This window comes from Gracilinanus agilis, chromosome 4, assembly GCF_016433145.1.
Source record: "Gracilinanus agilis isolate LMUSP501 chromosome 4, AgileGrace, whole genome shotgun sequence".
In the NCBI taxonomy this organism is placed as follows: Eukaryota; Metazoa; Chordata; class Mammalia; order Didelphimorphia; family Didelphidae; genus Gracilinanus; species Gracilinanus agilis.
The window spans coordinates 332,807,405-332,824,514 of NC_058133.1; the positions used below are offsets into that span (position 1 = coordinate 332,807,405).

General features: G+C 36.5%; 1 protein-coding gene across 2 annotated transcripts in view; it reads right to left on the minus strand.

Moving 5' to 3' along the window:
• The window catches only part of RNGTT (RNA guanylyltransferase and 5'-phosphatase), a 383,467-nt gene extending 366,918 nt beyond the window's left edge, over positions 1-16,549 (minus strand). For both annotated transcript variants that reach the window (XM_044676398.1, XM_044676397.1), the window contains exons 1-4: positions 16,486-16,549; positions 12,598-12,707; positions 7,101-7,204; positions 6,909-6,997 (exon numbers count right to left, since the gene is read on the minus strand). In XM_044676398.1, the coding sequence (XP_044532333.1) occupies positions 6,909-6,997; positions 7,101-7,204; positions 12,598-12,707; positions 16,486-16,549 (367 nt within the window). The remainder of the gene's footprint in view (positions 1-6,908; positions 6,998-7,100; positions 7,205-12,597; positions 12,708-16,485) is intronic.
• Positions 16,550-17,110: the final 561 nt, after the last annotated feature.

Sequence of the window (17,110 nt, forward strand, 5' to 3'; positions counted from 1 at the left end):
TCACTATTATAGTAATTAGAAGAATTATTCTTCTAGGGTGAGGAAAAAAAAGGGAGGGAGGTGAATAGTAGATGACACCAAGAGAAACTTGAATGAATAAGAAAAACAGGATATTCTATACCAGACAAAGAGAGCATGGGAAGGGGCGGGGATAAATACTATTATAAGAAGGAGAGGAAGAGAGCATTAAGAAGTACTATTTAAACCTTACTCTCAGCGGGATTAATCTTTAGAGGAAAGAGTAGCTATATCAATTGGGATATAGAATTCTATCTAACTCTACTGAGAAAATCAGAAGGGATTAACCAAGGGGAGCAGGGGAGTGGGGATGTCAAAAAAGGGAGGGGAGGAGAGGAGGGAGGGAATTCATTAGGCCTTAAAAAATAAAAATAGGGGAATAATAAGGGAGGAGGTGGAAAGGGAAGTAAATCAAGGGAGGGGACAAGGGGGGCTGGTCTAAAACAAACCAGTGGTTTAAAAGGAAAAAGAATAAGAAGAGGAGGTAGAACTAGGAGAGGATACCAGAACGTTATGGAATACACAACTGATAATTATAACTCTGAATGTGAATGGGATGAACTCACCCATAAAATGGAAGCAAATAGCAGAGTGGATTAGAAACCAAAATCCTACCATATGTTGTCTACAAGAAACTCATATGGGGGGCAGCTGGGTAGCTCAATGGATTGAGAGCCAGGCCTACAGACGGGAGGTCTTAGGTTCGAACCTGGCCTCAGACACTTCCCAGCTGTGTGACCCAGGGCAAGTAACTTGACCCCCATTGCCTACCCTTACTACTCTTCTGCTTTGGAGTCAATACACAGTATTGACTCCAACACAGAAGGTAAGGGTTTAAAAAAAAAAAAAAAAAAAGAAAGAAAGAAAGAAACACATATGAGGCGGGTGGACATACACAGGTTTAAGGTAAAGGGCTAGAGCAAAATCTTTTGGGCTTCAAATGAGAAAAAGAAGGCAGGAGTGGCAATCATGATTCTCACAAAGCCAAAGTAAAAATAGATATGATTAAGAGACACAGAAGGTAATTACATCCCCATAAAAGGCAGTATAGAGAATGAGGAAATAACAGTACTCAAACATGTATGCACCAAATGGTATAGCATCCAAATTCCTAAAGGAGAAACTGACTGAGCTCAAGAAGGAAATAGATAGTAAAACCATATTAGTGGGAGATCTAAATATTCCTCTTTCAGATCTAGATAAATCAAACCAAAAAATAAATAAGAAAGAGATGAGAGAGGTGAATGAAATCCTAGAAAAAATAGATTTAATAGATATGTAGAGAAAAATAAATAGGGACAAAAAGGAATACACCTTCTTTTCAGCTGCACATGGTACATTCACAAAGATTGACCATGTAATAGGGCATAGAAACATTGCAAACAAATGCAAATGAGCAGAAATAATAAATGTAACCTTCTCAGATCACAATGCAAGAAAAATAATAATTAGTAAGGGCACCTGGACAGGCAAACCAAAAAAGAATTGGAAATTAAATAATATGATTCTCCAAAATCAGTTAGTTAAAGAAGAAATCATAGCAACGATCAATAATTTCATTGAAGAGAATGGCAATGATGAGACATCCTAACAAACTCTGTGAGATGCAGCTAAGACAGCACTCAGGGGAAAATTTATATCCCTGAGTGCATATATTAACAAATTAGAGAGGGCACAGATCAATGAACTTGGCATAGAAATTAAAAAAACTAGAAAGGGAACAAATTTAAAATCCCCAGGTAAAAACCCAATTAGACCTTACAAAAATTAAAGGGAAAATCAATAAAATTGAAAGTAAAAGAAGTATTGAATTAATAAATAAGACTAGATGCTGGTATTTAAAAAAAAAAAAAGATAAAATAGACAAAGTACTGGTCAATCTAATAAAAAAAAGGAAAGAAGAAAAGCAAATTGACAGTATCAAAGATGAAAAGGGAGACCTCACCTCTAACGAAGAGGAAATCAAGGCAATCATTAAAAACTATTTTGCCCAATTATACGGCAATAAATATAGCAATCTAGGTGAGATGGATGAATATTTACAAAAATATAAATTGCCTAGATTAACAGCAGAAGAAATAGAATACTTAAATAATCCCATATCAGAAAAAGAAATTGAACAAGCCATCAAAGAACTCCCTAAGAAAAAATCCCCAGGACCAGATGGATTCAAAAGTTAATTCTATCAAACCTTCAATGAACAACTAATTCCAATAATACACAAACTATTTGACACAATAAGCAAAGGAGGAGTCCTACCAAATTCCTTTTATGACACAAATATGGTACTGATTCCAAAGCCAGGTAGTTCAAAAACAGAGAAAGGAAACTACAGACCAATCTCCCTAATGAACATAGATGCAAAAATCTTAAATAGAATACTAGCAAAAAGACTCCAGCAAGTGATCAAGAGGATCATCCACCAAGATCAGGTGGGATTTATACCAGGAATGCAAGGATGGTTCAACATTAGGAAAACCATCCACATAATTGACCATATCAACAAGCTAACAAACAAAAAACACATGATTATCTCAATAGATGCTGAAAAAGCCTTTGACAAAATACAGCATGCATTCCTACTGAAAACACTAGAAAAGTATAGGAATAGAAGGACCTTTCCTAAAAATAATAAATAGTATATATCTAAAACCATCAACAAGCATCATATGCAATGGGGATAAATTAGAAGCCTTCCCAATAAGGTCAGGAGTGAAACAATGATGCCCATTATCACGTCTATTATTTAACATTGTACTAGAAAGACTAGTAGTAACAATTAGAGAAGAAAAAGAAATTGAAAGTATTAAAATGGGCAATGAGGAGACTAAGCTTTCACTCTTTGCAGATGATATGATGGTCTACTTAAAAAATCCTAGAGAATCAACTAAAAAGCTAATAGAAATAATCAACAACTTTAGCAAAGTTGAAGGATAAAAAATAAATGCACATAAATCATCAGCATTTCTATATATTTCCAACACATTAGAGCAGCAAGAGGTAGAAAGAGAAACACCATTTAAAATCACCCTAGCCAATATAAAATACTTAGGAATATATCTACCAAAACAAACACAGAAATTATACAAACATAACTACAAAACACTTTCCAAACAATTAAAACTAGATCTAAACAATTGGAAAAACATTGACTGCTCATGGGTAGGACAAGCTAACATAATAAAAATGACCATTCTACCCAAATTAATTTACCTATTTAGCGCCATACCTATCAAACTACCAAAAAACTTTTTTACTGAATTAGAAAAAAACTATAACAAAGTTCATTTGGAAGAACAAAAGATCAAGAATATCAAGGGAAATGATGAAAGAAAAAACGTGAAGGAAGGTGGCCTAGCAGTACCAGATATTAAGCTATTCTATAAAGCAGAGATCATCAAAACAATATGATACTGGCTAAGAGATAGAAGGGAGGATCAGTGGTATAGACTTGGGGTAAGTGGCGTCAACAAGACTGTCTATGATAAACCCAAAGAGCCCAATTTTGGGGACAAAAATCCACTATTTTACAAAAACTGCTGGGAAATTTGGAAAACAATATGGGAGAGATTAGGCTTAGATCAACATCTCACACCCTACACCACGATAAATTCAGAATGGGTGAATGACTTGAATATAAAGAAGGAAACTATAAGAAAATTAGGAGAACATAGAATAGTATACCTGTCACATCTATGGGAAAGGGAAAATTTTAAAACCAAGCAAGAGTTAGAAAAAATTACAAAATGTAAAATAAATAATTTTGATTATATTAAATTTAAAAGGTTTTGTACAAACAAAAACAATGCAACCAAAATCAGAAAGGAAACAACAAACTGGGAAAAAATCTTTATAACAAAAAACTCTGACAGAGGTCTAACTACTTAAATATAGAAGGAGCTAAATCAATTATATAAAAAATAAAGCCATTCCCCAATTGATAAATGGGCAAGGGACATGAATAGGAAATTTTCAGATTAAGAAATCAAAACTATCAATAAGCACATGAGAAAGTGTTCTAAATCTCTAATAATCAGAGAAATGCAAATCAAAACAATTCTGAGGTATCACCTCACACCTAGCAGATTGGCTAAAATGAAAAAAGGGGAGAGTAATGAATGTTGGAGGGGATGTGGCAAAACTGGAACATTAATCCATTGCTGGTGGAGTTGTGAACTGATCCAACCATTCTGGCTGGCAATTTGGAACTATGCCCAAAGAGCTCTAAAAGACTGCCTGCCCCTTCAATCCATCCATAGCAATGCTGGGTTTGTACCCCAAAGAGATCATAGATAAACAGACTTGTACAAAAATATTTATAGCCGTGCTCTTTGTGGTGGCAAAAAAAAACAAAAACTAGAAAACAAAGGGATGCCCTTCAATTGGGGAATGGCTGAACAAATTGTGGTATATGCTGGGGATGGAATACTATTGTGCTCAAAGGAATAATAAACTGGAGGAATTCCATGTGAACTGGAAAGACCTCCAGGAATTGATGCAGAATGAAAGGAGCAGAGCCAGAAGAACATTGTACACAGAGACTGATACACTCTGGTAAAACCGAACATAATGGACTTCTGTACCAGCAGCAATGCAATGACCCAGGACAATTCTGAGGGATTTATGGAAAAGAATGCTACCCACATTCAGAAGAAGAACTGCAGGAGTGGAAACAGAAGAAAAACAATTGCTTGAACACATGGGTAGATGCAGGCATAGTTGGGCATGTAGACACCAAATTACCACACCAGTGCAACTAACAATAATATGTAAATAAATCTTGATTAATCATACATGTTAAAACCAGTGGAAATGTGCCTTGGATGGGGGCAGAGGGTGTGAAGGGGGCTGAAGGGGAAATTAAAACATGAATCATGTAACCATGGAGAATTTTTCTAAAAAAATAAAATATTTAAAAAAAAACACTTGATAAAATCTCTAAAGCTTGTAATTTGAAGTGGAAATGGAGGTATAAACTAGAAAATAAGAAAGATTTGGAACTAGTTGTGTGAACAAATCTGAAAAATAGTCAATAATGTTTTCGTGTAAATTTAGGAGACATCCAGAATGCTCTAGGGATCTATGCTTGCCTTGTGCTACTTAATATTTTTATCAATGATTAAATGAATGAATGAATATTTATTAAGAACTGGTTATGTACAAAACACACTAAGTGCTATGGGTATAAACAGAAAAGCAGAGTCCCTGTCCACAATTAGCTCACTTTCAGATGGAGATTATACATATGAGATTTTAGCATCAAGGTAGATAATAAGTCTTTAGGGTAGACTGACAAAGCAGACAATAATGAATATTTTAATGTCATTTTCACTGATAAAATCATATCCATTTCTGAAAATGAACTATTTGACAATGGTAGAATAAGTGAGCTTCCTTACAAGGATCTCCCTATACAGAATAAAATCACAAGTCCAACAAGAACAAAATAACAGTAGACAGAACCAAGGTCAAGTAATAAAAGTTACTTTAAGGCCAAGAACTATGGTGATAGAACTTTTTTTTCCAGCTTTTCAGTAACTGAGGCTTCTGAGAAAGTGAGGCTGTAGAACCTGAAGGAACAATTTCCAGGACACATAACTTCACAGAAGCTCCTTTCAATGATGAGAGTTGCAGGGACTTGAAGCAGGACTGGTCATTCACTGAGTACTGCTACTCCCAGAGCTCTTGGGCTTATGAGGGGAAGTAGTGGTTGAGTTGGTGGCTTGTCTAGTATATGCTTCCTTCAGGGTGCCCCTAAGAGTTCCTTGCTTAATCTGCTTACTGAATTTGCTAATGACCCAAAGCACCAAGGGAAAACTACCCCAGTGAATGAGAGTCTTGCACTCAAAAAGGCACTAGCCTATTGGCTAATGTAAAATTTTGCATGTAGGTTCAAAAAAAAAAATCAACTTTCTAATAATAATATGGGAGAATATGGCTAGATAGCAACTTGTCTAAAAATGATGACAGTTTTGCAAGCTCATTATGAGGCAATGTGATACAGCTTTCTAGGACTAGGGAATTAATAGTACTACTGGTTAGCCTACATTTGGAATATTGTGTTGAATTCTGAGAACCACATTCTAGGAAGGTCACTAGTAAGTTTAACCCTAAGGAAAAGGTAACCAAGTTGTTGAGAGGCTCAATTTCATAAGATATAATGATCACTTTAAGGGATATTTATTCTAGAGAAGATTTAAGAAAGGGACAGTTGTCCCAAAATATATGATGGGCTATCATACAGAAATAGGAGTTGATTCTTTCTGCTTTTTTTTAACGAGTAAAACTAACAGTAGGTTCTATCTCATCTCAGATCTTCAATCAAAGCCTGCATCATTTGTTTTGTTATGCTGTACAAATGTAAAATACATTTCATTTATTGACTATGATTTTAATATAGGAGCAAGTTCTATAAAGCTAATATTTAACTTTGTTATTTAACTCATTATTTTCATCAACACTTGAATTCAATGATAAAATGGCCATGTATAATGAAACTGGGCAATTCTCAGCCAAAAGAAACTATTTTTTTCTTCAAATGCTAATCATTCCTGACATGAAGTTAAAGAAAAAAACCTAAGAGTAGCTGAGTCTAAAATAGAAGCATAAAACCTAAAACACTAACTGCTAATCCTATCTAAAGAAAACTAAAGAGCTACAAATGAATGCTCTTGCAGAAAGTATTCCTAAAGTGACCTCAGTAGTTTTTTTAAAGGCAGATCTCAAATTATTATTACTCTGAAGAACTTTCTATAAGGTGCCACTCCATCAAAATCACACAGTAAAGGCAACAAATTCACTTGTAGAAAAAAAAAGAGATGAAAAGAGAAACCTAATTACATACTGAAAGATTATAAAACATAGAGAAGAAATAAGTTCTTCAATCATACCTATAAGTTCAGGAGGATTCTTTTCATTAAAACGTTCACATAGACGGATGAATGTATCTGTGTTCTCAGCTGTAGGGCATTCCCCATGGCTAGTAATACAAAAGAAAAAAGTTTGAAAAAAGGAAGAGATTAAAAGATGCTTTACAATCTTTTCAACTTGAAAAAAAAATGAATACATTTACATTAACCTACCCTTTACACTGAAGCTTTATATACTTGATCCCTTCTTTTTCAATATCATTTCTGTCATAAAACCTTGTAGTATTTGTCAAATCTACCAACAGTCCCATTTTAACCTTAAAAAAAGAAGAAGTATATTATGAGAAGTTGTTAAACAGTTGCTTTTCATTTGTTCCAGGATTTGGAGCTTACTCTATGCCTCTAAGATTAAATAGCTCAGCAGATAGAGCACTGAGCCTAGAGTCAGGAAGACCCAAGTTCAAATCCAGCTTCAGACAATTAATATGTGACCCTGGGCAAATCGTTTAACTTCTGTTTGCCTTAATCTACAGGTGAATGAAATGGCAAACCACTCCTGTATCTTTGTCAAGAAAATCCCATGGACAGCACTAGCATGCTATAGTCCACAGAGTCACAAAGAGTAAGTTACAAATGAACAACAAATATGCCTATAAATGAAAACACAACTTCTGACTTATTTACCACCAGGAAAAAAAACTCCAGGTTCACCACCGCACACTATCAGAAAAAAAATTGTCACAAGTATCTGTGGAGTAGAAAGATGAGGACAGAAGCAGAAAGTATGGACAGAAGCAATTAGCTGATTAGTTTACTCATTATATTTAGGCTCACAAAACAATAACACCACCACTTTTTATGTTTAACTATTCTTCCTGTGCTTGTAAGGGTGGAATTAACAGTTAAATAATACCATCAGCATCTGGTTATTAAGAGTAGCCCAACCACTCAGAAACACAGCAAAAACATGTAGACTTTCTTTCTCCAGTAAACTTGCTTAATTATAATCAGTCTGCCTTTTCTGAAAATATAATAAACCTTTATATAATCCTATAGTTAAAATTCTTAGAAAACAGGAACATTTATAAAATGTTTAACAGAAAATAGTAAAATTTTAAAATTGCTATCATAAAGCTAGATATGACAAAGCTGGACCTTAACAATAAAAATCGGTTTCTGTCATATTTTGTTGCCCTAATGTGTTCTTGTTTTATAAACCCTTACTTTCTGTCTTGGAATCAATACTAAATATCAACTACAGAAGAGCTAGGCAACTGGGGTTAAGTGACTTGCCCCAGGTCACACAACTAGAAAGTGTCTAAGGGCAGTTTGAATGCAGGACCTCCCTCCTCCAGGCTTGTCTCTCTATCCACTGAACCACCTAGCTGCCCCTCTACTGTGTTCCAATAATTTTTCACAATATATTCACAAACATACCATTCTCAGCTAAAATATCTAAAGTGGCACAGATAAAAATATTCTGATTCTCTCTTCTTTTTGATATCATTTTGCATATAAGATACATGTAACAAATGCATTTAATAATAATAATTAATGCATTTAGTAAATTTGTTGAGTTAAATTTAAGAACATTACCCCTTTCATGTAACAACCAATAGGAATAATGATTGTGGTAGAAGAGATATAATAACTATAATGCTTTAAGGCTGGTAAAATGTTTTAAATGTTATCTCATTTTACCACAACTCTATGAGGTAAATGCTATTATTATTCCCATTTTTATAGACAAAGAAACTGAGGTTGAAAAGTTAAGTGACTTACTTAGAATTATAAATATGAAAAATGATAAAGGCTGCTATAATAATATAAATTAGTATTTTAATTAAAGCCATTTTGATAGATAAAGTCATTTGACCACGCGCTTGTAAGCATTCAAAATTGCCGCCCCAGTCATTATTACCTCTTCTTCAGTCTGCTGGCCAAGAGAGACCACTCCCCCCTAACCCAGGAGATTATAAACTCTTCCCTGCGTGGAGACATAGGTGTCCCCACGCCCAAAGAACCGGAACCGGAAACCCGTTGGACCACGGGAAATGTAGTTTGATAATGTCCATAGAAAATACATATATATACTTAAAGATGACATCTCCCAAATTTCACTTTTACAATTCCCCGTGAGGTCCGGCAAAAAAAAAGGTTAGCCCTTTTTCTTCGCTGGACCTGTAAAAATAGACAACTTCTAAAATTTTCAGGAATTTGGGGATAAAGAAATAGATGAACAAATGGTTAAAATTAGCCACATTGACAAAAAACCAATTTGGGGGCAGTCACCTATTGGTATAACAGTGTACAATTAAAACAATATATACAACTCAATTTCAACTCCCGATAGTTCAATCAACTGCACCCCAAAGTTCAAAATTTGGTCTTCATGGTACAGTGAAGGCTTTTCAGACATCTTTGTGTTGTCTTCACCAAACAAGTTCATCATCTGGATTCTGAGGAGATGGCAAGATCCTTATCCTGAAATTATTCTCAAAAGAATTTAAACTTTACATTATAGATTACAAAACATACATTTTCTTCTAAGATTTATACAATTCCCCGTGAAATTACTCCTAAAAGAGTTAAATATACATATATTTTTACATTATCAAATTTTAAAAAACTTAACAGATATCCCCATGAGGTAAATCTTAAACACACCTTTTTTCTAAAAAAAAAGGGTACCTCAGGTCAGCTAAGGATGGCAAAATACAAAGAATAAAATTCAAGAAAAAAGAAAAAATTAACTTGTGAATGAAATGTAAAATGTGCAAATGTAGGGAAAATAAACTTAGACCTTTGAATGAAGGTCTAATTAAAGTGAATTCAGCAGCGTGCAATTACCCATTCAGGGCCAGGACTTAAGGAAAATGTCTCTCTCTGATCTGACTTATCAGCTTTTTTAGGGAACTGAGCCAAATAAATAACCAATCTTAGGTGCTTTCTAGGAATCTAAGTCGAGGGGACCCACGTCCTCTAAAGTTTTAGAAAAGACTGGGACTCCAGGACTCAAACCCCAATTTCCAAGCCCTAAAGTACTGGCATAGAACTGCTGCAATTATGCAGATCTTAGTCAGTCAAGTCTCTGACCATGTGCTTTCTTTTTTAGCACGAAAATGGCTTTCATATTCCCTTATAGTAGAATCAGACAGAAAGGCATTTAATCACAGTCCCATAGGCTCAGGTACTTGCTGTAGAATCAGAAAAAGGATAAATAATGATTATATATGTACTTCCAGTACAAGATGAGAAAAGGGGAAAATCAATTGCTCTCATTAAAAAAGTTTTAAAAAATCAAAAAAATATATATATATATATAGCTTAGAACTAGAAGGGTTATGTTACCCAAAAATGAGATTCTCTGAGAGAGAAAGTGGGTTTTACAAAATAGCAGATTCACAAAGCACATTCAGATAGAGTACCATAATTTCCAATAGCACATTTTAAAACAATGATGTTTAAAATCATTTACTTGTTACAACTTTTAAATCTTGGCTAAGAGTTTCTCAACAAACTGTTATTGCTTCCATAGCAAAATCTGATATTTAAAAAAAAAGAAAAACCTGGTATAATCATCCTCAGATAAGAATATACAGGAGCTCCTTGGCTTCCTGTTTTAAAGAATCCTGGGTAGGAATGCTTCTACCCATTTAAGGCAACAATTTTTCTTATAATAAAATATATAAAAGCTTTATCCTTTAAGACAACAATTCTTAAGGATTTAAAGTAAAAGTTAAAAGATCTCTTGTAAAATTACAAGGTAATATTCAAAGCAAGGAAACTTCAAGGTTCTTTACAATTACCAAGACAGAATAAATTTTTAAAGACATGTGCTCTATAAGATGTTCATGGGTGGTACATATAACCGCATTGCTTCTGATACAGTAAGCTTTAAGTAAATTAGGAAATATAATAACATCATAAGCAGAAACTTCATTAGCGTAAAATGATTCAGTGCAACAGGAAAATCAACGAAATAAGCAAGATTAATTAGCAAAATAGAGTAAGATAGTCTCTTTAAAACAGAAATAAAACACATTCAGTTCCGAGGTTTAAAAAGTTAACCCCTGGTTCAATTTAAGGTTCTTTTGATTGAGTTCTGCTGAGTTTAAGGTTTTTTGTTTTTGTTTTTTTTTTTTAATCAGTCTTTGCTCTCAGTTCAAAGTTCTGAGCAGGTATGGGGTGAATATTTCTTCCCCTGAGTTCAGTTCTTAATCACAAGAAAGTCTGAATAGGCCATGGGGCTCCATTAAGGGTAAACGCTAGTTGCTAGGTCCAGATGCTAGCGTCCATGTGGGCTCGGGTTAGTGGAGAAAAGCTCAGGAAAATACCCACGTGTACAGTCTGTGTGAGTTGCCTAATTTAGGTCTTTAGAGAAACACATGGAAGGCTAGAAATAGGGAGAAAGGGGAATATACTACCCAAATTGTTAGTGGCAGAGCTGAAGTAGTCTCTGGAGGTCAATATCTCGGCAAAGGCAGCAGCCGGGGGTCATCCATGTTGGAGCTCGGGGATGAAGTGGAACTAGCAGAATTAGCAGCACCAGAGGCAAGAAAAGCAGCGCGGAGATCACAGGGACTGGAACGCTGGCAGGCTTGCGGTCAGGAAGCGGTAGGAATGGAGATCAATGGCAGACGAAACTGGCTGGGCTCTCTGGCAGTTTAGCATCCGCAAGGGTCACCAGGCCCAGGGCATTGAGCAAAATAATTCGCAGCCCTGCAGCCATTAAAGCCATTGTCTCTCTTCCCCGTGAAATAGCCTCTAGGCTGGGGAAAATCGGGAGAGGACTGGGCGAGGAAAAAAATTGCTTCTGAGACATGGCTTCCTCTTAAACTATCTATAAAATTGAGAATTCTTAATCCAAACTTCATAAGGTCGCCATAATTATAAGTGTTCTAAATCTCTAATAATCAGAGAAATGCAAATCAAAACAACTCTGAGGCATCACCTCACACCTAGCAGATTGGCTAAAATGAAAAAAGGGGAGAGTAATGAATGTTGGAGGGGATGTGGCAAAACTGGGACATTAATCCATTGCTGGTGGAGTTGTGAACTGATCCAACCAAATTTCACTTTTACAGGATCACACAGATAGTCTAAGGCAGGATTCAAACTCAGGTATTCCTGACTCCAAGTCCAGCACTTTATATACTGTTCCACCTAGCTACCTCATAAATTGCACATATTAACTATAAGCAACACAGAGGACCCAAGTATAGTTAGAAAAGAGCTATAAGACAACCCAAGTAGACAATTCCATATTACACAGGCTGATCAGGTACACTATTTTAAAATATCTTAGGCATAAATTAAATCTAGTCATTTAAAGAAGATAAGCAGTATGAAACAGGGATGAGAAAACTAGCTTTGAGCCCAAGAATTTAAACTGTGTCTATCACATATTGGCTGAACTGTGAAGCAGTGCAAGTCATTTAGCTTCTCAGTCTTCCAGGCAAGGCCATAAGTTGAAGAGAAGGCCCTGACATACACTGGTAAAGGGAGTTTGCTTACCCAGCAGTTAGTTCCCTATATAAATAAAACCTTAGGTTCAGTTCCTATCCTAAATAAAGGATATTAAAGTTATTTTGAAACCAATGCACATAAAAAGTTGTATCTAACAAAGCTTCACTCCTTAAAATTAATATAAATAATAGAAAGGGGCTACAAACTGTTACCTGTATTTATAGCAAAAATTTTCTTTTACCTTTAGGCTCTTCAGATAGTTGGAAAGCATACTAGGATGGAACCGATTCTCTTCAGCAACTTGACTATCATATCTTGGTCCTAACATGGTCTTCAGAGGTAAGAATTTCCCTAAACAAAGTAAAACAAAGTAAGTACTTATTAACTGAATGTTGAAAGACTTCAAATTAGCTTAGTTGTCTCCAAATGTCTTCTAAAACAGAAGTGTCAAACCCTGTGGTTCACAACATTCCCAATGCAAATGAACCAAGTTAAAATGTAATTGGGAAATATTTTAGCTAAATAAAAAAGGTTATAGAACAGAGATAATATTAATATGTGCTTTTCTAAATCAATATATAGCCTAGGCCATGTTGGCTAACCCATGGCACAAATGCCCCTGTGTGCTAGAAGGAATTGCTCTCTTCCCCCCTCTCCAACTGTGCCTGAAGGCATTTTTCACATGCCCTTCCCCTCAGCCTTGGCAGCCCAGTGCAAGCACTTCCTCCTTCCCCTGTCTGGGGTAATGGAGGGAGAGGAGAGTCTCACAGGTGGCTTGAGGGTGCAGTTTAGACTTGTGATATCTAAAAGGTTCACCAACACTGACCTATAGGGATCCTTAATATCAGTTTAGTGACTCCATTTCTATTTGAGTTTGCTGTCATTATTCAAAAAAAGCTTAAAAGGCACTTGTAAACAATACTTTTCATGAAGCACTCTCAATATGCTTCTTTAAGATTATAAATAAATGGTAAAACAAAACTGAACTCTCTTTTAAGTATAACGATGAAGCTTGGTCCCAGGAAAAAGTTAAGAAAAATTAATTACAGAATTACAGAATTAGGAGAGTGCAGCCATAGAATACTCCATGTGCTCTCAGACATAGTTGATGTGTTTGGTTATTTTTGCTGAACTGCTTTAATGTCAATTCACCTTTCTCCCCTCCATGCCTCTTTCTTATGAGAAAGTCTTTGTTACAAAGAATGATTCATTCTTTGTCATAAGGGAGAAGGAAGAATATATTTAGAGGTGAATTTGACATAAAATTGAAAGAAATCATTTAAAAGGTTTTTTTTAATATCCAATTGAAATAAAAGATGCCATTTTAGAATATTTTAGTAAAGTCTGTAAATTAGCATTAAAATAAGATACATTTGTAAAGCACTGGCACAGTGCCTGGCACATAGTAGGCACCATATAAATACTTATTCTTTTCCTTTCCTTTGTATTTATTCACAAAGTGCTTGGCACATAGAAGGTATTTAAATAAATATTTGTTGATTTGACTCTTCAATGCACAAATACTGTGCAACAATGCCTCTCTCCAACTCTAAGATTCAATTCAATTTAACATCCTTTCTGCACGGTATAAATGAAACAGTTATCTATGCTTTTATACTTTCATTCTACTAGGAAGATACATGTTTACAAATAGGTAAATACATAGTAGATAAGTTTGTAATCAATGTAGAGAAGCAATGTATATATGAAAGGTAATACAATGTTTACATTTTATTTTTCCCAAATTGTTCATTTTTGTAAGCAAATGATCTTATAAAAACCAAATCCCAAAACATAAACCCAAACAACTGAAAAATCTTATGTTTTCATTTGCATTCTGACTTCAATAGTTCTTTCTCCAGAGGTGGAGAGCATTCTTTGTCAAAAGTCCCTCAGAATTGTCTTGGATCTTTGTACTTCTGAGAGTAGCTAAGCCTATCACTGTTGATCATTCCATAGTACTGCTGTTACTGTGTACAATGTTTTCCTAATTCAGCTTATTTCACTCTCCATCAATCCATGAAGGTCTTTCTAGCTCTTTCTGAAATCTTCCTGTTCATCATTCCTTATAGCACAATAGTATTCATTCCATCACCATCAGATTCCATAATTTGTTCAGCCAAACTCTAATTTATGGACATCCCTTCAATTTCTGATTCTTTGCCACCACAAAAAAAAAAAAAAAAGCTGCTACAAATATTTTTATAAAAGTAGGTCTTTCCACCCTCCACCTTTTTTTTTAAATTTCTTTGGGATACAGATCTAATAGTGGTAATACAATGTTTATATAGACTAAAACAAAGTCATTACAAAGAGAAGAGAATACAGAGAAAGATCAGACAAAACTTAAGGAAGCAAACTCAGCTACGCTAAGCTATGAAGACAGACAGAGCTTCTAAGAAAAACCAAGAAGGGAGTACATTTCAAACAATGTATGTATAGTTTCATTCAGAAGTGGGAGATGTAATGTTGCATACAGATAATGGCTAGCTAGTCAGTCTGAATGAAACAGAAAAAATGAAAAGTGAAGAAAATAATATTGAAAAGACATGCAGAAACCAGTGCCATGTTGAAACTTTTATATTTCATCCTTGAAGAAACAGGGAGTCACGATAATTTCCATGTGGCAGAATAAGATATTGTTTTAGGAATGTCAATTTGGTAGTTGTGTGGAAAATTAAAGGCAGTAGAAAGAGAAAAAACAGATGTGAGATGCTGTGGAGGTAGAGAAAATTTGGCAACTGAATGGAAATAGTTTGAGGGAAGGAGATAAGCTAAGTACTACTCACACCCTAGTAAGCTTGACTAAAAACATGAGCCAGTTTAGAGAAGGAATGGATTTGAGGGGAATTATGACAAGTAAAAGAAACAATAGGAGTAAGACTCTTTACAGCAAATAAACTTAATAAAGAGAATTGATAAAAACACATAAGATATATAAAAATTTAAAATCATTCCCTAACAGATAAGTGGTCAAAGGATATAAATAGGTAGTTTTGAAAAGGAGAAATGCAAACTACTGAGAAAGTAAGAATGTTACAAACAGAAGAAGTGATAATTCAAATAACAGTTGTTTTCACCCTTCAGATGGTTAAAGATAAAAAAGATCAGTTTCATACAGACTGTGGTGAAAGAATCGGTGATGAACTGCTAGTGAAATTGTCAATGGTAAAACAATTTGGAATTATCTTTTAATACAGTGACACTATTAGACATTAACTACAGGAAGGTCAAAGAAAGAAGAAAAATGTCTCATACACGAATTTTTACAGCAGCATTTTTTAAGAAACAAAGAATACGAAACAAAACAAGTGGTTATGGTTATAGTTGAACAAGTACAATATATGAGCCAAATGGTGTAAATATTTACTATACCTTAAGAATTCAGAAAAAACCTGGCAAGACTCTTGTATAGACTGTTGCAGAGCAATTTAGGTAGAAATGGCAGAATAAATTACACTATGATCACATACGGTGTAAAACAACATAGACTCTCTAATCTAATACAGTGACCAATGATGACTTCAGGGGACTGCTGATGCAGTATGCCTCCTGTCGACATCAACAGAGGTGGCAAACTCTGTGCAGAACAAGACATACATTTTCATTCACACATGCCCGATGTGTTGATGCATTCTTCTTGACTGTACTTTGTAACAAGGGACGGTTCTAAGGTAAGAAGGGAGGAAAGGGAGATTAGAAGTGGGGGGAGGGGGATTAGAGAAAAGAGTGATGTCTTGGATAAAGTGCTGGACTAGGAGTCTCAGGAAGATCTAGATTCTAGATGTAGCACAGGACATAAAAGAAAGAGCAGTGCTAGGAAAGCAGGGAGCATACAAGAAGAGGGTGACAGCGTCACAAGTCCCAAGGGTTTTAAAGACGTCCCGGTTAGCACTTAAGAACTCCTTGGAAAGAGCAGCTTCAAGGCTTCAGGAGAGCGGCGGGGTGCAAATGACTAGCTCAGAGAACACTACCCAGTACAGTCCAGACACAAACTACCTCCCCCACTCCGGCCAAAGAGCCCAAAAAGCCGTGGCTTCAACCCCAGCAGCCCGACTCCGGCTCCAAGCCCGAACAGGACTTTCCCCCGGCCGCCCGCGCCCCGCGCCTAGCGCGGCACGTTCGTTACCTGCCACGGGCTGGCCTCGGCGCGGGCAGTGCAGCCACCGCGGCGGGATCTTGTTGTGCGACATGGTCCCGGACACGGCGGAGGCGGCGGGGCGGCCGGGGCCGCTGAGCCCCCTTCCCCCCCGGACCCTCCTCCGCCCTGAACAGCCTCTCTGCTCCGCCTGCGAGAAGGAAGAGGCGTAGGTCCCAAACCTAGCCTGCGGCAGCCGCTGCTGTAAGAGATGCTGCTCCGAGGGCTGCCGCCGCCAACGCGCTGCCTCCTCAGCCCAACGTCCAGTCGCTTCCCGGCGCCAGTTTCATTCAGACAGCACTCCACAGCAGCCGGCGCAACCACAATGCACCGCAACTTCCGCCGACTCTCCGCCCCGCCCCCTCCTCTCCGTCCCCTTCCGGCTAGCAAGCTTTTCTTTCCGAGGTCAGAGAGGAAACTCGGACCGTAATGGAAAAGAAAGAGTTAAGCAAAGAAGCAGATTGGGCATGGGGCAAGGGAGGAGCGAAAGTAGGAGGCTAGCTGCGAGTTCCTCCGGTCCGGGAGGGGATCGGTGGCGGAATTTCTGAGCTTAGTTTCAGAACGTTCTAACTCCTCCTACTCCAGCTCAGTACACTCTTCCCCTTCCTCGCTTTCC